Below are 24,514 nucleotides of genomic sequence, written 5' to 3' on the forward strand. Positions count from 1 at the left end.
CTGCTCTTCCCTCTCAAGGTCATAGGGCCGTCCACACCAGGAATATTTACTCACCAGACTGGCCCTGTGAGCGGCACTCACCACAAATATGCTTTCTGATAAAGCTGGCAGAAAAAATTCTAGAGCTCAAAACAATGTCAGAAATTAGCCCCCACCCCCGGCTGGCCTGGAACAGGTCATTCAGCTCTCTGGGACAGTCCTGGGGAGCTCTGGTTACTCTCCCTCTCTCACTTAGCTGCTCCCTGCTTTACCTCCACCATACAGCCTGTTGCCAGGGCCTTGGGGACTGGGGACTAAGCTGAACTGGGTCTTGGGAAGTAGTCTTCCCATAGCCTCCAGAGGCCAGGGCCAGGCCAGGCAGCCTCTACCTTGGCTGCTCTCTGGGCCGTCTCACCTCACTGAGCCCCCTCCCCCCACCCCGTCCTCTCTCTGTGCACAAGGGCTTTAATGTTTTTATTACCTGTTTGACTCGCTGCCTTATTGCTTCTCCCCTTAATGGGGCCGTAACCGTGGAAACGAGGAATAAACGGCCACCAGAAAATGAGATGATTAAACAGGTCACCCTGGCAAAACAAACTCAGCTAAGGAACCTCTGGGGGTGGGGAAGGGAGGCTACCCCTCCCACATCCAGAGCTAGAAGGCCAGGACCAGGGTTGCCCACAAGCCCAGAACACTGAGAGGGCTGGGGCAGATACAGTAGGGCGCCCCCTGCTGGTCAGCAAAATACCCAGTCAGTCCTCAGTGGGCCAGGCCTTCTGGCTTGCTGTGGCTTTGGGCTCTCAGGCAGCAGGGAGAACAGCGCTGCTCAGAGGGAAATGAAAGCGGAGACCATGCAGAAGACGCCTTTTTGGGTCTAGTGATACAAGTCTTTCTGGAAGCTTGTAGGCACACTCCCTCTCAGGAGTCCCCTTAATTCAAGGACAGAGCCCCATAGGAAAAGCTCAGCTGTGGGAAGTACGCTATGGGAATGCCTGGTGTCCATTCCCTTCAACCCAGGCCACGAGATAGGCTTTAGGAAGCGGTCTCAACAACCAAGCACTTAGGCCTCTAGCAGGGCTGTGGGACCAGAGGACACCCCAGAGGGAAGGCCTGGGAGACATGGCTCTTCCGGTATGGCCCAAATATTCTACAATAAGGGAGAGCTCTGAAACTCTGGCAGTCTGGGTTGGTCCCTCATTCTAGCCTTCCTGCCTATACTGGTCAGACAGTGGAGAGAACCTAGCCTAGAGAAGAAATCCCAGCGTGAAGTCTACTTGACAGGAGGGGAAACAGGATAGAAGGCCTATAGCAACTTGACCTCACACTCTGTTCCATACCACGGTCATAGCTGGTAGCAGCTGTCTTCATGTCCCCTTGCCCCTCTCACCATCCATGATTCTAACCCATTCCTTCCTGTAATGCAGGCCCTAGAAGCTCTTGAGAAGCCCAGGCCCTGAGGGGATCAGACACCATTTCCTGCCTTCCTCCTTCTGCCCCACTCAGAAGCTGGGCAGGCACTTGGGGAAGAGGAGTCTCCATCAATCAATTGCGCCAGCACTTACGGTGGGAAGGCACGAGCCCCAGCCCCATTCCACGTACTGGGAGGAGATGTCAACACAGCAGCTAATGGTCATGTCTAATGGTCAGCATTAAGAGCTGGACTGATGGAAGAAAACAAGCCCCAGGCCTTAACCTTCTGGGGACAGAGGCTCATGAACGTGAATGCTGTCCTGGCATACAAATGCCACGGGTATAGCCAGTTCCTCTGAGAAGCAGGCCCCAGCCAGCCTCTTATCTCTTATCTCTTCCTAGGGCCAACTGGGTATGAGGCTGGCAAGGGGCGTGGGGGAGGAAGGTGAGTAGGAAGGGCCTGCCTGCCAGAGCTGGGTGGCCTGGCAAAAAGGCAGAAAAATGTAGTTGCACAATGGAAAGTAACTGCTCAGAGTTGAGAGGAGAGGCCTGGGAAAAGTCTAGATGTGGGAGGTTATCCCTAAGGCCACCCGTTCATGAACATCCTGGTCCTCATTCCAAGTCCCTCATCTTAGCATACAACAGTACCAGCTCTCTCTGACACTATGCGTGCCTGCAAATTGGGGGCCTGGCCACCCTGATTCTGCTAAGTTCCTTAGGACTCACTGAACTACGGCCTCACTGTCCGCCTGGGGGCTCTTTCCTCACAGGGGACATGTGTTTTGAGAGCCTGAGGTGTAAGATACAGACAGCCAGACAGGGGTACACGGGACCTCCAGCCTACCACCTTTCACAAACCACCCTGTACGGCAGTCTGCCCAACCGATTCACCTCCACACCCCAGGGCCACTGGCTTCCAGCACCTCTGGACTTGCTAGACCTTGGTTTGACCACCCCCAAAGCTGTTGCTTGCCTTGGGGACCCATTTCTGGTAACGACTTTGGAGCAACTTCCTTCCCCCTCTGAACACGAGGACCAGGAGAAGGGAAAGTGGGGAAGACAGGGATAAGGGGAAGGAGGCATAGAGGCAGTAGTGGGTTGAGCAAGACTTAAAAACCATGGGGCCTGGAGTTGGTGGTGAGGTGAAGACCTGATTCTCTCACGAGGGTGGACTAGCCCATGGTAGCGAATGGAGGGGTGGGAAGCCGCAATGGCCTGGCAGGGTCCAGAAAGAAAAGTCAAGAGCCCCACCTCATTCCCTGCCTGGGGAAGTGGGCAGGGACTTGAGCCAGGGACAGCAGCTTTAATGAGGAGAGGCTGCAGCAGTGACTCAGCCTTGCAAAGGTGCCTCCATTTATTTTATTTTCCATCATAAAAACTCAAGCTGCAACTCAGCCAGATTCCCTGGCTGTGGGGGGTGGGGAGTATCGGCAGTGCCAGGGAAGCAGGGAGAGATTGCCTAGCTGATGTTGCACACACACACACACACACACACACACCCTGTCACTGCCCCACCACCCCATTCCTCTCTTAAGAGTTTGTGGGTTTCCCTTCACAGGTCCCTACCAGGGAAGAGGGTCTGAGGTGGGATCTCTCTGGGGCCTCTTAGGAGGATGACTATGCTAGGCCCATTAGCTGGCATTCTGCTGCCCTGGAACCAGAATCAGAGCTGGTTCATAGCCACTTCACCGTCCTGAGCTGCCTGGTGTCTCAAATGCTTTCTGCTGAGAATGGACCAATGATACACTTCTCACCTCACCCATGTGACTCTTCCCTGAATGCCTGCTGCCTCACTGAGCAAAATCAAATTGGTAGTCAAAGACCTTAAAGGTCACTTGATGCTCAAGTCCCTTCCAGTGTCACTGCTGGGGACACAGCCAGCCTGTCTGAATGGGACCAGGAAACATACCACTTCCAAGACAGCCCATGCTGTGCTCGGCTCTGACGGCTCCTTCCTGCCAAGATGGCACCAGATCGCCCGCCCCCTGCAGACCAGCAAAACCGGTGCCCGGTTTGGTCCCAGCTTAGACTGGTTAAGTGGGTATATCTGGCCAAGTACAGTCTTCAGGAAGGAAAATTGAGGGCGATCTAGTTTACCCAACCCAACAAGAAATCCTTCCAGAAGCAGCACAGACCATTCCCATTCCCTGGTGTGTGCCGAGTTCAGTGCACCTTGTGCTAAGGGGGCTTGTAGAAGCTTCCGCTTCCGTCAATACCAAGCTTTGAACCTCTGGCTCACAGAAGTTCTGCATGTTGATGTTCTGGCTTCCAGAGTTGAGTGTGGACAGTCAAGTTCTTTGCTCCTTGGGGTAAGACACAACTAGGGGGAGTATGCTGCCCTTCTCCTGCCTAAGGTTGTTTCCTGGGCCAGCTCTCTTGGCCTCATCTCTCCTGGCCTCCTGTCATTGAAAGCTGAGTCCCATGTGACATGGGAGCAGAGAGTCTGCCTAAGAAAAAGGGTCCTGATGTGGAACCCCAGCAGGACAAGGAAACAGGCCTGGCTCAGTGAGCCCTCCCAGACTTGTCTGGACGACAGGTCTGCACTTAGTCTTCAGTGGGTAGCCCCTCACCAGCTCCTCTGAACTTGATCTCTTGCCTAGTTGGCCCTTCACCCAGAGCAGCCTACTTGGATCCTCTACAGGACAGCACTTCCCTTCTCAAGGGGGGCATTACCGACAGATCCCAGATAATCAAGGGCAAGCTCTTTGTCACAGCTCCAAGGCTCTTAGGTAGCCATTTCTGCCCAGACTCCAATGTGTTTAGACCCAGAAATCAGCCTGGGGTGGGGGTGGGGGCTAATCCTGGGAGCTTCCCAACTACAGGACCACCTACCTGTGTTTGAAAGCTTCCTTCCTGCTCCCCCTCCCCCTCTAGTGCCCTCCCCCAGGGAAATCACTCTAAAAGGGCCTAATGGAACCATGTCCTCCTCTCTTCCTCTCTCCTCCCTCCCTCCCTCCCTCCCTCTCTCTCTCCTTTTTTTTTTTATTAGCATTTGTGGAATTTATTCCCAAACTCTCCTAATCTTCCGTACACAACCATTTGATTTGCATAACCCAACCCCCTCTCATAAAAACTGGCTGCTAGTTTAATTAAAAAATGTAAATTTGCTGTCATCTCGGGGCCTGGTGAATTAGGACGACATCGGCATTTTTTATTGCTAAAGACGTCCAGATTGATCCAGCCCTTGGCTGAACTATGGTGGGGAAAAAGGGTCTACATGGCCCTTGAGGGTCTTGAGCTCCTCCTGTCCCCTCTTGAGAAACCTCAATTCTCCTCACCCTCTGAATCACTCATGGTCAGAGCCGTTCAGGACCCCCATGTGTCTGAAGCTAGAGGGGACAGTTAACCCACAATCTCGTACTTGTTGGAGATCTTGGGTACTGACAACTCTAGGGCTTTTCCCTCCTTACACTGTGCTGAGGCCCTTAGCAGGAGCTACCAGGGCTGCTCCCAAAGGAAGGAAGCCCTGCACTGCCCCTCACCAGCAATAAGCCTTGGCATGTCCCTGTGCATGGGGGAGGTCAAGAGAGACCTTCTGAGCTCCTGAGGATGACAGTGGCTGCCCCAGAGTTGGGCTCAGGGAGGATAGAGCTGACTGAACCCCAGTCTGCTTCCCCTTTTTGTGAAGTCAGGGGAAAGTGCTTTTCTTCTGAAGTGCTGAGATTAAGTGAAACTCCCACTCCCGAGATCAGAGAAGAGACGGGAGGTATCACTAGACAACTCCAGGAAACAGAACTTTGACACCACGGACCTTCCCTCTCTGTGTGGCCAGAGTCCAGGCTTGGGTCCCACTGGGAGTGCCCTGCTCCAGCTGACTTCCTGGCCATTTCGGCTTCTAGGAAAAGTTTCCAGAGCCTGTCCCTGGAGTGTGGAGAGTAGCAAGTCTCCCTAGAGCCCTTAAGATGTCACAGGAGGTTCTGTCACTTGCCTCCTGCCCTGCCATCATGACACTCCCCAGAAGGGATAGGAAATCATGCCTCCATGGCAGCCTAGAAGAGACTGGCTGGCAGGATGGGAGCCAGCTCCAGTTGGCACTCAGGTCAGAAGGAAGAGGGTAGGGCCCGCCTTCCAGCTGAGTAATGCTTGAGTCCCTTGTGCTGGCCCATAAGCAGGCTCCCCTGTGCCAGGTAGGGGGTGGTGCCAAACACTGGGCCTGTCTCTGAGGTCTGTTTCTTGGCTGGCATGGGTGGGGGCCCCATTTCTGAAGAAAAGGGGGTGTGTCCTGAAAGGGTGGTGAGGAGACACCTGATTAGAGGTGGAGGGGGGCTGGTTCTCCCTGGGGCGGAGGACAGGGAAGGGCAGGGAGGCAGCAATGGCTTCAAGACACCTTCCTCAATATTCCCAGCAGGGGGCGTCATGCCCTTCCAGGGCACGGATGTGCAGAGGACCTCCACATCCCATTATCCAAGAACACACCTGTTCCAACAGCTCTGTAAAGTTCCCTGCCCCCACAACACACACCCCTGACTGCCCTCTGCTGCCTCCTGCCTTACTCTCCTTTGACCTCAGAGAGGCAGCTCCCACTGTATGGGTCCTATGGGACTACGCCATGACCTTGGGAAGTTCTAATGCCAACTCTAACTAATACCACCTTTCCTTCCCCAAATGAAACAGAAGGGGTATGGGATGGGTTCTGACGAATTATCAGCCTCTGTTGCTCTAAGACACTGAAGACGAGTCTGCTTTTGACAACCTAGGATGAGAGGGTCCTGGCCCAAAGTTGGTTTCGGTAGAGGAGGCTGGTAGAAGGCCAGAGAACTAAGATAAGGCCCTTCCTGGTCTCAGATTGGAGGATGAAAAGAGAATCACCGAATACAATTAAATCAAACTAGAAAGACACCAAATTCATTAGTTAAACTCTGCCCCAGGCCAGTGGGGCACTAGCTCGTCAGCCCTAGACCCATGCCAGGCTCCCCAGACCCAGATGTCTAAATGGAATCTTTGGTCTGGCCTACCATCACCTCTCAGGGTGGGGGCTAAAAGGGGGGCTGAGACAGAGGGACGGCGGGAGGAAGAGAGAGAGAGAGAGAGAGAGAGAGAGAGAGAGAGAGAGAGAGAGAGAAAGAGTGAGTCCTGGGCCCCTTACTTTGAACTGATAACAGCCACCTCAGCCCACAGATACTCAGGTGAAAAACACTCATTAGCCATAATAAGTAGCTTGATCATCCGACACAGCCTTGTCCCAAATAAATTAAATTCCTTTACCTTGAGACAGTCGCCCCGAAACCAGACTAACCACCTTTCCCAACAGGACGCTGCTTTCAAAAACTAAACCACCCCCCACTAAAAAAATAAAAACACACACCCCATGAGCCACACACACAGAGATCTTTGCAAAGGGAAAAGTGTGCGTCTAAAAAACAAGAGAAAAAACACGGAGAACAAAAACCCCCACAAAAAACCCCTAAATCCTCTCTCTCTCTGGGTGCCCCCCAGCTCCCTGTCCCCTTGGTTCTTTCACAATGACAAGCATCAAATTAGTCACAGCCACTAAGCGAGTTAACAAATAACAATATCACCATCCAGAAAGCAGGGCAAGCAGGGACCATGGGCACAGACCCTTGGCGCCTGTCCGATACCCTCGGTTCAGCTGCTAGCTCATTGGGCTAAAAATACTAACTTCCGTCAAAGAACCGAAAGAAAAGTGAAAGAGCCTCCCCATGGGTTCCCACCGCCTGTACCTGTTCCAAGATCCATTCTCCGCTCCTTGGTCCCAAACTCTTCGAGAAACGCCATGAAAAGAAGAAGAAGAAGAAGAGAGAAAAGAATGTGTTTAGTGTCTCGCGGGCCCCCCTGTCCCCGCCCGCCCGCTGTCCCTCCCCGCCGAGCCGAGCGCATCCTGGGCTCGGGGGGCGCGTCGGGCCAGGCCGGGTCGGGAGGGCGGCGGCTGGGAAAGTTTGCTCCGCGCCTCCCGCTCGCTCTCACGCTCCGGCCCGCACGCTCCCGGCGGCTCCGAGTTCCCTCAACTAAAACAGAAATTGCCCGTGGCCGTGGTCAGGCTGGAGATCGGGCTCGCCAGGAGGGCCTCCCCACTCCCCGCCCCGTCCCGAGCGCTCAGGGGTCGCCGCTCCGGCCCGGCCCGGCCCTCCCCCTCCCGCTCCCGGTACTCACCATAGTCGGAGAGTCGAAAGCCGAATTCACTTAAATAATCAACTTTCATAATACTTAATTAATGCCTAATTGCAACTGATTACTCCCCGAATAACAAGTTGTTTTAAAATCCTGATGTCATTGCTCCTGACGGTAACACTCAGGGTAACAGTTTGGCAGGAGGGAGCGGGGCGGGCGGGAGCGGCCGGGCGCTGCCAGGCGCCGAGGTGATTGGCAGGGCCACCGTGGCACCGCCCCTCGCCGGGCGCGCGCGCGGCTCCGGCAGGTGAAAGACCAGACGCGCCCGCCGCGCGCGCCCGCCCGCCGTGCTCCGGCGCGAAGGTGAATGGGCGCGCGCGCCCGCCCGCGCCTCTGGCACGCGCGCCCGCCCGCGCCTCTGGCACGCGCGCCCGCCCGCGCTCCCAGCGCACAGGCTCGGGCGGGCTGAGTGACTCTCCAAAGCGCAGAGAGGGAGGGAAGGAGGGAGGGAGGCGGGGCCGGCGCTCTTGGGGTCGCGTGCGAAGGAGGGGGAGGCTGGGGGCGGCTGTGCGGTGTGTGCGGCTGTGTGGAGGAGCCCGAGCGAAGCGGGGAGATGGCACTCGCGCACACGCGCCTACCTCTGGCCGCGGGCGCTCGCGCACTCGCTCGCCCTTCTCGGCCGCTCGCCCGCGGTCAGCCACCCTGTGGGCGCCCGCGCAAACTTTTCCGCGCGGGAGCGAGCGCAGGTGCGAGGCTTTTGCGGCACGCACGCGCACCCTCCGCGCGCGCTCCCGCCCGGTCCCTTCGGAGCTGCACCCGGCCTGCGAGTGGGTCAGATGTGGAAGGGGTTTTCTTTCCCTTGCTCGCCCCCACTTCCCTCATTTTGTTGTGGCTATTGGAGTTCGAAGAAGAGAGGAGTCGCGGACGGCGCGGCTGGGTGTGTCGGGGGAAACTCGCACGTCGGGTCGGCCTTGCGCTTCCCCCGTGCTCACTCCCGCGCGCTGGCCACCGAGCTCCCGCAGGCCAGCCGCACAGTCAGAAGTTTCCACCGCTTCGCTCTGCTTTTGCCCTTAGAAAGGACCCTGAGTCCCACCATGTCAAGGCAGGGTATTCCAGTCCCCGGGCCTTTCTCTTTCCTCTTCCCTCTCTTCTTCCCTCACAGTTTCTAGGCAATCTCCTCCGTTGATCCACGTCATCCCTCGAGCTTCCTTTCCATTCCTGAACACAGGCACCCCTCAACCAAGTTGGCCAACGTCCTGACACCTGGTCCCTGGGGACCACGCCCTGCCCACTCGGATGCCCCTTAGGGCTGGACCAAGCACTTGTCTTTCTTGACTCTCCCTTTCTCCCTGGGTTTGTAGGTCTCTTGCCGTACCCCCCCACCCCACCCGTACAATCCTAGATGGTCCGTCCATGCTGTAGCCCTTGGTACTCATGTACCATCTGCGTGGAGGGGCTCAAGGAAAGCGTCGTTCAGGGGGCAGGACCTCAGCACGTTTGCCAACCCGATACCTGTTCTTACTGTGCCCAGCTTCCTGTCCCCTGATGGCCCAGCCTGCTGTCTATCTCTCCCTATTGTCCCCTCTCCTGTTGCAGGATGAGCCACACTGCCTTCCGATGAGGGGAGGAGAACGGGCTTCAGCTCTCCCTGGTCTGGGCAGCATTCAGCAAAATGGCACTGGCCTATTTTTGCAATATTTTGCAAAGGGAGGGGCCCAAGGAGGCCTTGAGGCAAAGACGTCAGGGAGTTAACAATCTACTCTTTCTCCTACTTTCCCTTATTTCTCTCCTTTTCTTCTGGCTGTTCTTTAGTTCTAAATGGCCCCGCAAAGAATACGGCACCCCTCTCTTGTTCTGCCACCCTCCCTAGTGCCTTCTTGGCAATCAGTCCAATTGTCACAACCCCTCCATGCTGAAGGTCCATCCCCCATCCCTATATGAAAAGGCCTAACTTTACTGGGTGTCCATTGGCTCTAAAACAGGGCTCCTTAAACCACGCCACTGCTTCCCAATGGCTAGCCAAGGGAAGCCCCGTGGAATCTCTGTTCAGAACTGCCCTGAGAAACCTCTGTGGGTGCTGCTTTGCAACACCCCCCCCCCAAGAAAAACTCAACAAGGAGTCTGTCCCCTTGCAGCTTTGGCTTGTAACAACAGGCAATTAGTCCCACACCCCAGCCTGGTGCGGGCAACCAGGTGAAGAACGAAGTGAAGTCTGGCGCCATGTATGAAGGGGTGGTGATGAAGACGTCTGCCACACAGAGAGCTCCCTGCACACGGACCTACACAGCCTCTGGCTGGTTCCCAATGTCCTGGGTCTCAGCTGATGATACTCAGGGCTGACTCTCAGGAAGCGGTAACCCCCCCCCCCCCCCCCCCCCCCCCCCCCGCAGAACAGTAACTTTGTAACCTCTGAAGATCAAAGGCTGACTAGGAATGGCGGACAGCACAGGCCTGGGGGAGCAAGGAGGAATTCACAGATCTCTGGGCCAGCAAGAGGGGCTACCGCAGGTAACCCGGGGGGGGGGGGTGGAGTGGGGGGAGAGCCCTGGGCTTTCTGGGAAGCACAATCAGCCAGTACAGATGGAGTGGGCTGGACTCAGGAGTAAGGAGCCATGTATGGCGGAGGACAGATCCGTGAAATAAGAAACTGAGACCAACTTGGCACGTTAGGATTTCAGGACAGGGCTGAAGGCTGAAGCATCCAGGTTGAGGGTCACGGGTCAAAGGCTGTGTGTTATGAGCCTCCAGATCCGTCTGCTCTATTTCTAAGCGTGTGCCCACACCAGTAGGAGAAGCCTAGAGATGTGGCATCTCTTAGGGCTGTGGCCCATCTATGCCTCCCTTACTAGTCGATGTGACAGCTCTGAGACCCTGAGACTAGCCATCGTGAGAACATTCCACAGTCTCTGCTGGGCTCCAGGACCTGGGCTCAGAGCCTTCAGGTCTTTCTAGGACACCCCACCCCGAGCAGAAGAGAAACCTCTTTAGCAACTTCATCCAGTCAAGTGGCCCACACCAGCCCCCGCTCTCCCCAGTCAGGCTGCCATGCTGGCTGGCATCCTCTCGCACCCCCAGTGTGCCCACTCATTCTCTCTCCCTCCCGAGCCTGGGGCCTTCTCACTCACCAACCTGTTTACACATCAGGTATCTCATGCTTTATCTGTTCTCATTTTGAATTTGTAACTTTCACATAAACTTGAACAAAGCTGCTTTTGTTCCTGCACCCCACCCCAGGATCCCAATAAACTGGTTCCCTCTGAGGCGACTGGGCCAGGGCACAGAAGCCTTAGCCAGAGGACTGTGTGTGCGTGTGAACAAGCATGTCCGCACCTGTGAGGGCGTCCGAGTATCTGACAGTACTCCACGGGATGGAGGGAGAGTGTCGGGGAGAACAGGGAGCCAACAGAGTATGGACAAGAAGCACAAGGGGTCACAGAAGGGCGGAGCCATTTAGTAAGGCCTGGGCCTCAGTTGGGACCAGGCTCAGCCAGCAGGTAGCAGAGAGTGTGGGCAGGCAGGTGCTGGTCCAGGGGAACCACAGAGGAAGAGGAAACAAAGGGTCAGATGGAGCATGGTACAGTGGGTGGCAAAGCGAGATACCGAGGCCACGCTAAGTGTAAGGCAGACACAGGGATCACATTATGGCAGGGTAGGGGCTGGCACAGCCGCACGCTCGGCCCGTAATCCTGTTAGCCAGCAATCTCCATTCCGAAAGAGCTTCATTTCTTTGTGAATATTTGTAAACTAGATATCTAATGGAAAATTATAGGAAAATTATAGTGAAATTCATGACGGAGAAATCCGATTATCCCTAATTCAATTATGCCATCTTAGCCCACACAGCACATTTCCCATTTTTTTCCCATAAATACCGATGCCAGGGGTCCCGGTAATCAAATAAAATTGAAAATCATCTTCCCATTAAATTCAATTAGCCGCAATTTCTAAAGCCTATCAGAGATTTTAATTACTAAATTATAAAATTCTCCAATGCTAAATTGAAACCAAAAAAATTGCACATCCTTATATTTCAGAGAAAAAAAAGGGCCAGCAAAATCCTTCAAAAATGTTCTCTTCTGTCCAACTCCAGAGCACTTTCCCTACCTGGAGGAACCTCACGGTGCCTGCTGCCTCTTTGCTTGGCAGGGATGTAGCCAGGGGGGTGCAGAGGGGAGCACCTTGCAGGGAGGGGCCCAGACATAGCCACTAACAGAGGAGCAAACCACACCCCTAAGGCTAGCTAGGGCGGTAGCCATCTTCACTATCCTGGCAGTCCTCAGCTCTGTCTTTCACAGTGAGGCCTAACTCACAACACTGACTTCTTGCTTGGTGAGCTGGGCCACAGTTAGTGGGGTTCAGAGATAGAAGCTTCTCACTTAAGTGTGCCTCCCAGAACCACTCCCGTGGGTCCCCTGATGGCTGAGGCTGGGTCAAAGATGACAGATAGCAAGTCTCTGGGTCCCAGGGATTTCTTAGCCGGTGGGTGTTTCCAGAGAGTCTATGGGTACTGGCAGGGTACCAGTTTCCTGGGACAAGAGCAAGATCTATGTGGCCCAAATCTGCCTCTCCCTGCTCTTCCAGCACATTCTGCTTTCCTTTCCCTCCCCGGAGAAGTCAGCAGCATTGAACTGGTCAGAGGAACGCCTTGCCTCCCGGAGAGACTCTCTCCTACCCCCACCCTCTGTAAGGGACACACTGGCCATGATACCTAGCAGGAGCCCCTCTTCCAAACCACTTACCGGCCTCTAAAGGGTGCTTGGTGCTTCAGGAGAGCCCAGGGAGGTGGCATTGGTGGCAGCATAGGTCTAAAACCCTGTCTAAAACCCGAGTTAGGTGGCTGGGTGGGCAGCTAGTAGCTCCAGCAGACTTAGGGGAGTCAGCGGAGCCCTACCAGCCGCCTAGCACCCAGGAACAGGGAGCAGGTCTGATCTGCCAGGCAGCCTGGAGTGCCAGCAGGGGAGGCACCCGCAAACAAAACAAAAACAAAAAAGTTAATTATCTTTGGCTTTTTCTTAATAAATATCCAAACTGGCCGGGCCGGATCCTCCACTTTGGAGGGAGAAAGGAGGAAAAAAAAAAAAAAAAAAAACCAAACCCAATCCAACAGACTCATTCTTTCTGTGTGTCTACTTTTCCCTTTGATTCTGGTCCTTGGTTTGTCACTTACCAGAAGCAGTGACAGTTTCACATAAATTTCCAGTTTTTGCAAATGCCAAGAGACTGGCTACAAAAGTGGTTTTTGTTGTTGTTGCCTTTTTTTTAAAGTTTTTTTTTGGGAGGGAGAATGGGGAATGAGAGAAGAGAGGCAATAGAGAGAGAACAGGTGAGAGGCAGCAGAAAAGACGCAGGAGAAACGTGAGGGAGGGTGGGGAAGAGGCGGGCACGCCGCCGCTGAGGGGTGGCTTGTAGCCACTGCCCTGCTGGCAGCCTGACCGTGGCAGGGCCCTCCCTGCTCTACAGCATCACACTCCCACTCCCACTTCATTTCAGCTCCTGTCAGGGGGCTCTCGGATTTCCCAAAGCCACCTAGGTCTCACTGGCCGCTCCAAGCTGCCACGGTGCTGCTGCTTGGTCTCTGTGCCAAGCTTCCCTTCCAGGAGCAGGGCTGGGAGAGAGAAGCCAGGGAGAGGAGCAAGGGGAGGAGGGAATGTTGGCTGTCCTGGGGTGGGGGTGGGGGAGGGGGTGAGGCTTTTCTGTATGGAGTCATGAGCATACCTGGGGAGAAGAGAGTTTCATGTTCCTGCCTGGGCCTACATGTTCAGATGGTGCATGTACATGCCTGAGCCCAGACTGTCAGAAACTCAAGGTAGGGCATGGGGTGGGGGCAGCCACCAGGACATGGAACGCTGGCTTTGGGATTCTTCTGCCTGGGTTCAAATGCCAGCTCCATCAGCCCCTGGCTGTGTAATCCTAGCCAAGTCACTGGCCCTCTCTGGGCCTTCATTTCCTCTCGTATCTAAAGGGAACTATTATCAGTTGTTTAAGTGGGGAGAGAGGAGGAAAGTGGCTGCCAAGGAGTATGGGGGCTTCTTCCTGGCAGATGAACAAGTTCTACAGTCAAGAGTGGTGACGGTTGTATACCCTTGTGAACACACTTAAAAAAAAAAAAAACCACTGGATTTTTACATTTAAAATTGGATAGATTTTATGGTATGTGGATTATATTTCAACAAAGCAGTCACAGACTAGTGTAGGGAGAAGTAATAACAGTATACTCTCCTGTTTTGGACAGAGGTTCAAAGACAAGGATCACCCTGGCATGGCTAAGTGATGGATCAGCATCCACTGTTAACGGGCTTGCATTGGTATCTGTGAGTGTATTCTGCTGGTGCTTACAAACGCCTCCCTGGGTTTCTGGCCAGCATATTGTCAAGTCACTGAGCTGTCCCCTCCCCATGCCTGGTCGGGGATCCTGGGCAGCTGCTCCCTGCCAGGGGTGGGAAGTGCGTGGCCTCCTCCTGCCTCCTCTGGGTGGGTCCCTGGAGAGAAGGCTGCCCACCGTGGCGGGCAGACTCCCGAGCTACACTCGCTGTCTCGCGAACACTCATATTCTCCATGTGCAGCAGACCATGAATTCACCTTCATACTAGTTACAGGGTTATTTAGCTTCTCCTGACACTGACAATCACCGACTTTAATTCGCTGCTTGGTTTCTTCCTGCTGTGCCCTCTGCCCACCCCCAAAATCCTTGGGAGAGGATGGGAAGGACTGAGGTCCAGCCCTCTCTTGCCAAAGCTTGCCCTTTGGAATGATAGAGTGTTGGCAGGAGGTGGGGATGGTCCGTAGGAGAAGATGCCGGGCAAAGGGCTGGAGAAAGTCTGGGAGAGGAGCGAGTACCACCAGGGCTAATGGGAGCCTCGGTCCTGCTCCTCCAGCTGACACTAATGTATTCAACCTGACATCCGTCCTGTCATCCTGAGTGACTCACCCATCAGGCTGCCCAGCTGAAGGCCTGGTTAGAACCCACGGGGGATGAGGACTCAGTCTGGGGCTGGGCTTCTAAGACCAGAAGCTGGCATGGGGCTGGCTCCCCTACCTGCTGCTAGATTAGTAGGTGTCCCTCAAGAAAGCAATGTGATAGAGCCCATCCTGCAAAGGCAGTCCTCCCTGCCTCTTCCACCAGTCTCCTATCAGCCCATCCTGGAGGCTTTTTCAGGCTTGCTGCCCTGGCGTCTGGGTCACTTCTCTTCCCTTGACAAAAACAGGTGAGAAATCGAGACCTACATCTCCTGCCACCCACCCAAATCACACAAGCCCGAACCAATGTGGGAGATAAAGCTGTAACCAGATGGCTGGCTGGGTACAACAGGGGACTTTGCTTATTGACAGAATCCAAGGGCAGGCGCTCTTCGTCAGGCAGGGCGTCAGAAGTAGAAAGCCAAGAGGATTCACAGACTAGGAGCTTGTGAAAGGAGAGCAAGGTCAGCCAGGGGCACAAAAAAGACAGAGAGATGCATGGGCAGGTCCAAGCGCGCGTCCACTTCTTCCTAAGCCCCATTCCTCTCCGCCCCTGCAGCTAGAGAAGTGGCCACGGTGGCCTAGGCAAGAGAGAGAGATGTCAACGGGGCCGATGGGAGAAGGGGCTTGTTGACTGCAAACTGTCCATTATGGCTCAGATTATAAGCATATTGCACAGGGCTCTCTGCACGATGCCGGGGAAATCCAATACGCTGAAAGGTTAATGCAATCAATTAGGGTGACAAGGAAGTAAAGTAGAGCCTTCCGAGTAGATGAAAAGGAGAGAGGGAGAGCGAGCCATGGGTGTGTGTGGGGGGGCAGTATTTGTGGTGGGAAGGCAAGAAGAGAGAGAAACTTAGGGAGCACATAGAGAAGGCCTGGAGGGGAGTAGAGACGTAGAGAACAGGGAGGAACAGCAGCAGAGCCAACAAAAGGCACCCTACAGCTCCTGTCCCAGACCTCCAGCAGTCCCCTTCCGACTTGAAGCCTGTTCCTCAGGCTTATTTCACAGCCATGGTGTCATGACAGGACAGCTTTGAGTAGGGCAAGCACCCATTAGTGACTCCCGTTGGCCCACTCAGCAGAATAACAGCCTCCCTTGCACCCTCACCCTCACAGGCCTAAGCAGGGACCCAGACCCTTGTCTGGCTTCCTCCCGGCAGCTGGCTCAGGCCTGTGAAGGAGCCTGGTGAACAGGACCCCTATGCTATAGAAGCTGATGACCTGGGAGAATGGCCACATTCCAGGGCCCAGCAACAAGTGTGAGGGGTCCAGGATTTCCCAGGGGACATTCTTCTTCCAGAGGGGCACTGGACTCTGAAGCTTTGCCATTTCCAAGGGCTCAGACTCAGAGGTTTTTCAGTCAGGGTCAGGAAAAGCTTCATGGAACCTTCCCAGGGCTGGAAGCTGTATCTTGTGCCTCCTGGGGAAACTCAACTTTCCTGTTAGATTCTGGGCTGGCTGCTCTTAGCCACTACCCATCCCCTTATTCCAACAGCCCAGCAAAGTACACATTCTTACCTTGCAAAGTGGGCCTGGGTGGGGGTGAGAGGGCAGAAGATGATAGAGCTGAGGTTAAAATGTTTGCTAGAGGCTACAAGAGGGACACTGGATACAGGAGCCCAAGGGAGCCAGGGCTGGTGAGGAGAGAAGAGCTGGGACTTCAGGGTAAGAGGGACAACAGAGCAGGAGGCACGAGGCAGGGGAGGGGCAGAGGCTCTTCAACAGAGAGCCACTTTAGGCAGTCAGAAATCAACCCCCAGCAGAGGGTTCCTATGTAATCCCAACCTCACTATGGTGACCACGCAACATTGAAAATGCACTTAACAGCAAGGATTTACACACTTAGGCGGGATGCAACGGCAAATTTACACACTTTAGGCAGGTTGCAACGGCAAATCTCATCAATGTGTATTTTACCAGAGAGGGGACAGAAATCAGGGACCAGAATCTGGGCCAGCAAACCTGTCTCTGTGAAAGGGCCAGGTAATAAATATCTTAAGGTTCACAGGCCAGTTTCGGCTGTAGTCATTCAACTCTGCCATTGCAGAGTGAAAGCAGCCGCAGACAATATGAAAATGAATGAGCATTACTTTCCAATAAAACTTTATTTACAAGAAACAGGCTATGGGCCAAAAGTGACCTAGGAACTGTAGTTTGCCTGGGATTTGTCCAGAAAATGGAAGCATCCTGCCTTTCGGGGTTTGGATGATTCCTGGGGACAGTGTGTCTAATCTGGCAGAGGTCCCCAGAGGAAGCAAGGCTCTCCTGTGAGGTGCAGAGTGTTGGGGGGGGGGGGCGTGCGCAGAGAATCAGATCTGGCATGGGAAGCCTATTTATGCCTCACAGCATCCTGGGAAGCCCTTTGAAGGTTTTGAGATTCCTAAGGAGGCGAGGAAAGAGGGGAAGGCTGCATGCAGCTCTGGTCATTTCGAGTCTCAAAGCACTGAGATAGTTGTGAGGTTGAGGGTAGAGAGCAGGAAGGAGCAACCAGAGGGAGCCAGAAGGGGCGCCGGGAGAGAAAAGCCAGAGAGCGCCCCGGAGCTGCGCTGTAACCACGGTGGTGCTGGCGGCAAAGGGAGGAATCCACGGGCCCCAGCGAGAGCGCAGGGCGCGGGCCGGGCCTGCCCTACACCGGGCCGCCTCTGATCACGTTTTCAGGGCCACTGCCCGCAGGCGCAGACAATGCTGGGGGAGCCTTTGAAGTACGAAAGAGATGCCGCGGTGGGAGCCAAGGGACTCTCCTCCCTTCCCCCGTGCTCCCTATGGGGAGGAGACCAGCGGGACAAAACTGGAGCGGGTCGCAGCCGGGCCCCCGAAATGCAAGAGACAAAGGGAAAACAAACAGGTTTGGAGCCAAGCACACGGTGCTGTGTCTGTCCCCCGCCCAGCCGTGCCGGGATGATGGATGGCTGCAGCCAGCCTGCTCGCCTGCCGGGCAGGCCCCGCTATTTACATAACACTGGCGTTCCACCGGTCACCTCTGACACTGCACTGCCCGGGGCTAAGGCCCGGTGGCCCCGCAGTTCCTCGAGTCACCAGGGGACTGTGACAGCCTGTGAAGACTGGGACAGTGCTGAGTGCCCGGCTTCCAGGGAGCCCTGGGCTAGGGTTAAGGCAGGATATAGCAGCCTGCTCCCAGCCAGATATGGAGGTGGCTCAATCTCAGAGAAGCAGAGCTGGGGGGCGAAGGGGGGAGGTCCGTCTAGGACCTTAAACTCATTCGGATCTCCAGGTATGGCTAGAAGCAGAACTTCCCTGAAGAGCCAGAGGCAGCTACCACAGGGGACAAACAGTAGGGCCAGAGCAGGACCCCAGTCTACAGGCAGCCATGGCACAAAAGTCCTACTACCCCTGCTGCCTGGAGCTCGATCCTTGTTCCAAATCTGCAATCCATCCATCCATCCCCAACCTATTTCCAGCATAAAAGCCAAATGGCTCTTGCTGGGCCCCATTGTTCCTGACAGGTTCCAGTAGCCATGTGGCTCCAATTCCCTGTCTCCAACTCCAACCCCCCATCCCCTTGTGGATGCATGAAGAAATGAGCTCAGGCTAGGGTGGTGTATCTCACACTAACAGTCACACAACATAGTGGGGGGGGGTGCGGGCACGGAGGGGGGCAACTCGAGCCTTACCTCACTGGGTCCTAGAGATTCCTCAAACACAGTTGGGGCGTCACTTCATCCTGGTGACAAAGAAGAGACTGTTAGTCTTTCCAGGAGGAAATCAGTGACTTCTTCCCTCCATGCATGCTGTCATGACCCCTCTGTGCCCAAGGGTTCTCTGTCAACTATGGGCTGAAAGGCGGATGCGTCAGGGTGAGCCAGAAGGGCTAGTGATTTAGACAGGTTCTATATTAAGTATATGCCAACCAAAGACTGACAATTCAGGAAGCAGGAGTACCTGTGACATGGGAAGTATGGCTCCTAGGATACGATTTCCAAAGAAAGTCAGACTGCTCTGCGCACTGCCCAGTGGAGGCAGAGATGGGTGTGTGTGCGCATGCCTGTGTGTGCTCATGCAGGCGCCCATGTGTCTATGTGTACACAGGCACACATGTGTATGCTGGTTATAGGCCTTTTGTAGCTAAGTATGTAGTCCTGGAGACAATGAATATAACACCAACCACTCTTTGACTCTTTTCTCTTGACGAATGGCAGGCAAGCTGTCCTCAAGTGAAGGTGTGAGTGCTGGAGCTTGGGGGGGACAAGGTCAGGCAGCAGAGAGCTACAACTCCATAAGACAGACTGTGGGTAGTCATTTCCACCCCAATGGACCAAGACGACCCCCACAGAAGCTCAGACAGGGCAAGTGACAAGACCGGAGGGTCTTTAACCAATCATTAATGGAGCTCAGCTTGCAGGCTTAGGTCCTCTGCACCTAGAGCAGGAGCGTGGGAATCCAGGTTCAAATAGGACAGATTCCACTTGTGGAGGGAGGACCTGAAGCACCTTGTGCCTGCTCACCTGGCAGCTTTCCTGCCCCCCCAGTACCCCAGCCTTAGCATCTGCTATGCTAGACAAAGGGTTTGCTGTTTCTTTCCTCCTTTTGCCCCCCTAGCCCTCATTCGTGGCTTATCAATGATGCAAGAGGAATAACACCAATTTCCTTAGGCTATGTAATCCCCAAATCAGATTGGGGGGATTGCGGGAGATGAGGTGACCTTGTCCGGGGCTCCCAGAATGCCACCCAGTCCCACCACCCGCTCTCTCATTCCCAGGACATGTTTAGACAGATAAAGCTAATTGTACTTGACATGTCCTCTTAAGGAGGGCTCCACACTCCGCTAGGCCAGTTATAGACTATGCCGGGCTGCTGGGGCAGAGGGTGCCCAGTAGGGTAGCGTCTACTCGGCTGCAGAAAAGGGCTGAGAGCCTGGTGACCATCAAGAGGTCTGGGAGGGTTTCTCTGTGAGCCTAGGACACTCATGCGTCTAGAAGGTGGGAGCTGAGGGATGGGCAGGGAAATGAGTGGGCAACTAAGAGAGGGGGCAAAAGAGAAAATGGGTGCCAGGCAGAGGTGGAAGAGGCTGATAGAAGCCTCAGAGTGAAAAGGGACAGAGAGAGAGATGAAGGGAGAGCTAAGTTAAGGGGAGGGACTATGGGCTAGGCCAGGCGAAGAGAAATGGAGACCCCCAAAGTCAAGGGCTTCACTGGCAGAGTGCACATTCCGGCCAATGAGCCCTAGGCCCTGGCAAGGGCACCATCATTGTCCTGCCCATCCCAAGCTCTCCTTCTTGAGATCTGTCAAGACGCCCCAGCCAGCCTCCTTTGAACCCCCAAAGCCCCCCAACTCTACAACTCCAGTATCTCCCTTCCACCACCTTTTTATCCCCTCCCCTCCTCCCCGGCAACTGTGCATTTATTAATTCATGAGGCACTAATTAGTTCTTTGTTTAATTTTGTGTTAAACAGACTGACCGGAATGATAACGACTTACAGCACAGTGTTGCCGTCCCCAACCACCCCTGTTTTCTGACAACAAGGGAGCGCGGGAGACCGGAGCGCTGAACCCAAATCCCTCAGCTCTTGCACTTCATTAAGTCAAAATGTGACAAGGAGCTTAGAGAGCAACTTGCAGATCTGATCACACAGAACAATCGGGAGGAAACTTTCCAGGAGTTGGCTGGGGCTGGAGGCAGGAGGGGGAGGGGCGGAGACGCACAGACGCCTAGAGGAGGGCACCAAGTTGTGCCCGCCCTCCGGTCCCATCCTTGCCTGTCCAGGGCAGGTAGCCTGGCTGACAGCAGCAGGGACATTTATTATCTCTCAGCTGGATCTGGGATGCTAGGTAGATCCTAGGCTCCCAGTGAGGGCTGGAGCAGTACCCAGGAGACCATTCTCATTTCTTTATTCTTGTACCCCTGCCAGCGCTGATGCCTCATTCTGGCCTATAGGAATAAGGGGTTGGCACAACCAGGTAATGGTAGTGAATGAGAAAGCTGGCAAAAAGGAAGGGTTCTGCAGGGCTTAGGGGAGGACCCCTACCCTCAGGGAGGCTAAGGTTAAAGGGATCACCTCATAGCTAAAAGAGAAAAGGAATATATGTTCAGGACTCATAACAGAAGAGCCCAGGGGTTGTCAAAGTATCCTCTGACAGTTTTCTCTTCTTTTGTGTGTTTGTGTGTTTGTTTTTCGAGACAGGGTTTCTCTGTGTAGCCTTGACTGTCCTGGAACTCACTCTGTAGACCAGGATGGCCTCAAACTCACAAAGATCCACTTGTTTCTGCCTCCTGAGTACTAAAGGCATGTGCCACCACCTCTGCCAGTTTTCTAGCCATCCATCCTCCATCAATCCATTCATCCATTTTCTCTCCATCTTCTCCCAGTCTGTCCAGTGTTAACCCTCACTGCCCTGAGAAGGGAAAGGTTGAAGGCTCTGTGTAGAGGTAATTAGAAGAAAGAAGAGCTAGGTTCTGGAGTTTGCAGGCCTTGGTGCCTGTGAATCCCTATGCAGCTGATCTCATAATGGCAATGGTCTCTTCCTTCCTGTCCATGGGAAAGAGTAAGCTCTCGGCCCCAGAGATGTCAAAGTGCCAACCCCATCAGCTAGAACACAGGCAAGGACAATGGCACCAAAAGCAAATCCTGTCCAGTCTAAAGGCATCAACCCTGACCCTAATCTCTGTGAGGGGCACAGAGGAGATACAGGGGAAGGAAAACAAAAGCACACAGGAAGTTGACAGAGTGAGCTCTCCATCTTGCAGAGCACCGGTTGCCTTCTTCCTGTTGGCTGTAGCACTTGTCCACGGGAGGCCTGAGTACACACAGCCCACTGGCCAGGAAATGATCCCGTAGGGCAGCCACGCCAGGTCTGAAGTACAGTGGTCTCCACCCCAACCTCGCAGCCCTGGGCTGCCTTCTGTTAATTTGCTGTCAGGCTGCCTAAGCAAACCAATTAAAACTAATCATTAATTATAAAAGAGAAGGAGAAGAGGAGAGACGAGAGGGTGAAAGATGGGGACAGGAAGAAGGAAGAGGGAATTGGGCTAGAGAGAAAAGACTCAGAGGGCTTCCAGGGAGCTCTGGTTTGGGGACTAGGGATCTGGAGGAGGTGGGGGAGGTGGCAGGGACCAAAGATTCTCGAATGGAGGAACCAGGAAGAAGCCAAGGATGATGGGAGAAACTTTGATGGGCAGGAGAGCAGAAGCAAAAGGGGAGGGGGAAGATGTGCTAGAAGCAGTACCAAGTCCTGAAGGAGCCTGACTCCCGTGAGGTCTTTTCTGCCTGGAGCTGAAGCCTCTCTCCTGTGAGCTGGCCCCACAGTCTCTCGCACAGGTTGACTCCATATGTATGAACCCCAGGCCAGGCTCCTGTCTGAGGTTCCAACCTGCTCCCCGGCCTTCTCAGGCCAGGGAGATTCAGGACAGCTGTTGGGCCGCCTGGCTACCCACCCCCAGGCTACCTCCCCATCCTCATACACCCTCCCCGGCTGGGCCTTTCACAAGGGCTGGGGCCATGTCAGCCCGGCAGCTTGAGGAGGGGGCAGCACAGACAACAAGGGGCAGTGTCATGGAAACGGGCACTTTCCCGGAGAAATATTCTGTTTGGCCTCCTTCTTGCATTGAGGAGCTGTCAGGAGCCTGGGTGAGAGTCACACTATCCCGGGACCAGGCGTGACAAAACCTATTTTCTGCCTCAAATTTGATTGATTAAAAAACTTTTTAGGAAAACCATGTTGAAAGAGTGGAAAAAAAAGGATAGCGAGGGAGGGAGGAATAGAAGGGGAAAGGAAGCACAAAAAGTGCTACAGGGAAGAAGGATTAGGAGAGAAAGGCGACATCCAGGGGCCAGCCGTCCCCTGCACCCTGCAAGGCTGCCAGGGTGTGCATAACCAGGCGAAACAGAAAGCCCAAAGAAAGCCCGGAATTCGACGCAGTTTCGCGGGACGCTGAAGGGACCACTGACTCTGCACAGTACAGTGTGTGCCAGGTCTGGACAGCAGAGGTAGCAGCTGGAGCAGGGCCTGTTCCTGCACAGGGACAGGAGACCAAGGCCTCCAGACCACGAGGGGAAGGTGGCTCTGCTGGCCAGCACCAAGTGAGAATGGGCTCCAGACTGGCTCTGTGGTTTCTCCCGAAAGAGTCTTGATTGGAATTTGGCCAGAATCCTGAAAAATCAAACAGGGTCAAGAGGGAGGGCCAAGGCATTTAGAGTCAGGGAAGGGATTTCCCAACTTTTTTCTTTCAGATGTATGCATGTGTGTGAAGGCCAGAGCAAGTTAATAGCGGATGCCCCCATTGCTTTCCACATTCTCATCATTATTATTATTTATGATTGTTTTTCCTGCATATATATCTGTGAGCCATGTGTGTGCCCGGTGCCCAAAGGAGGTGATGAACTTACATGTGGGAGCTGGGAGTTGTATCTGGGTTCTTTGCAAGGACAGCAAAACAACAAGTACACTCCTCCCCTCCCCGCCCCCCTTTCTTTGAGACAGGTTCTCACTTCATAGCCCTGGCTGTTCTGGAACTAACTTTGTAGACCAGACTGGCCTTGAACTCAAGGATTCCCTTGCCTTGTCCTCCCAAGTTCTGGAATTAAAGACCTGCCCCATCATGGCACTACAGTCGAATTAGTGCTCTTAACCACTGAGTCAAGTCTCCCACCCCTCGCTTTATTTTTTTGAGGCAGTTTCTCAGTGGACCTGGAGCTCACTGAGCTTACAAACTGGCCAGACTGGCAAGACAGCCACCCCCAGAGATCCTTTTGTCTCTGCCTCCCCAGTGCGGGAATTACAGGCATGCACCAGCTTTTTACTTGGATGCTAGAGTTGAACTCAAGTCATCATGCTTGCATGGCAGGCGTTTTACCAACTGAGCCATCTCCCCAGCCCCCTCAAGGAGTGTTTTCAATAAGAGTAACATAACCAAGGAGCAGAAAATGCCCAACTTGGCTGTTGATCCTGCAGTTGGTAACGCGTCTGCTGCTCAGTGCTGGTATTGGCTCCTCTCACGTCTCTGCCCTGTGTGGATGCTTCCTTGGGCAGTTCCTTTGCCCAGCCAGGGGCTTTAAAGATGATAGGGGCCCTGCCTTGGTTTCTCAAGGAGAAGAGCCACCCCGTTCTGCTCCTGGGGCTCCTCCTGGAGAAAGAAGCATCACCACTTCCCAGTGTCTCCAGCCTGACCTGCACAACAGTGTCTCTACTATATCCCTGGACAAGACCTGTGCTCTCTTTAGGAAGAAGGGTCTGAGTTGGTGGCCCAGTAAGCTTCCCTCTTTTCTAAGGACCTCAGGGGTCAAGGAGACAGGTGGTGCTGGCCAATAAGCCAGCAAGAAAGTTGCTCCATGTGCTAGGAAGAGCTCAGAGGTACCAGCTCAGTCTCCACTCAGGACTCAGTGTATGTGTGACATGGTGCCCCTGCTGAGCTGAAACATTCAGCAGACAGATGCTCCGAGAGATGCCACCGCCCGTGGCCTTGTCGTAAACCATCCCGTCTCTGCAGCCGTTTCCCAGAGATCATAGAGATGCCAGGTAAGGGGAAGACAGAACAAGGCAGACAGAAGAACAGTGTCAGTAAGCCGGGTTTGAGTCCTGTCCCTCCGGGTTATGACCAGCTGCTGCGAAGGCCCGGGATAATGACCCCAGGATAATGACGTTTAGCACAGTTCTGACACATGAAGAAACTATCCCTCAACATTAGCGTCTAAAGTCCTTCGTGGGAGAGGAGACTCCACTGTTCACCCCAAGGTATACACCTTAAAGGTGGACCACAGGGACTTAAACACTTAGACAGCTGTTCTTAGTAGCACCATTCAGGACAATCAAATGACAACATAGGCTGAGCTCCCATTAGTTGAGCAAAGGATAAACAATGATGTCTACACGAACTATGGGCTAGTCTACAGTTATACAAAGTAACAATGTCTTGACACATGCTACAATATGGATACACCTAAATGAAAAGTTATAAACTGTACAAATCCAGGTACACAAGAGAGAGAAGAAAGACATCTAGTCAATCCTGACTAGGTTAGAGAATAGTTAGTGACTGTCAGGAGCCAGGGAAGGGAAGAGTCGGGGGTGACCGATTTCTCATTTCTGTATAGGGTGGTTAATAAATTCTGGAACTTTCTGGGCAGGGTGGCGCATGCCTTTA

At 54.1% G+C, this 24,514-nt stretch overlaps 1 protein-coding gene across 2 annotated transcripts in view; it reads right to left on the minus strand.

The window, feature by feature from the left end:
* Window positions 1-24,514, minus strand: part of Casz1 (castor zinc finger 1) — a 145,170-nt gene that overhangs the window by 44,331 nt on the left and 76,325 nt on the right. Inside the window, exons 3-4 of one of the 2 annotated variants that reach the window (XM_057785266.1) lie at window positions 18,051-18,100; window positions 7,071-7,109 (exon numbers count right to left, since the gene is read on the minus strand). In XM_057785266.1, the coding sequence (XP_057641249.1) occupies window positions 7,071-7,086 (16 nt within the window). In that variant the 5' untranslated portion in view covers window positions 7,087-7,109; window positions 18,051-18,100. Of the gene's footprint in view, window positions 1-7,070; window positions 7,110-7,500; window positions 7,553-18,050; window positions 18,101-24,514 lie in introns of those variants that run through there. The other variant, XM_057785265.1, reaches the window with a different exon arrangement.

Source organism: Chionomys nivalis, chromosome 11 (assembly GCF_950005125.1).
Source record: "Chionomys nivalis chromosome 11, mChiNiv1.1, whole genome shotgun sequence".
NCBI lineage: Eukaryota > Metazoa > Chordata > Mammalia > Rodentia > Cricetidae > Chionomys > Chionomys nivalis.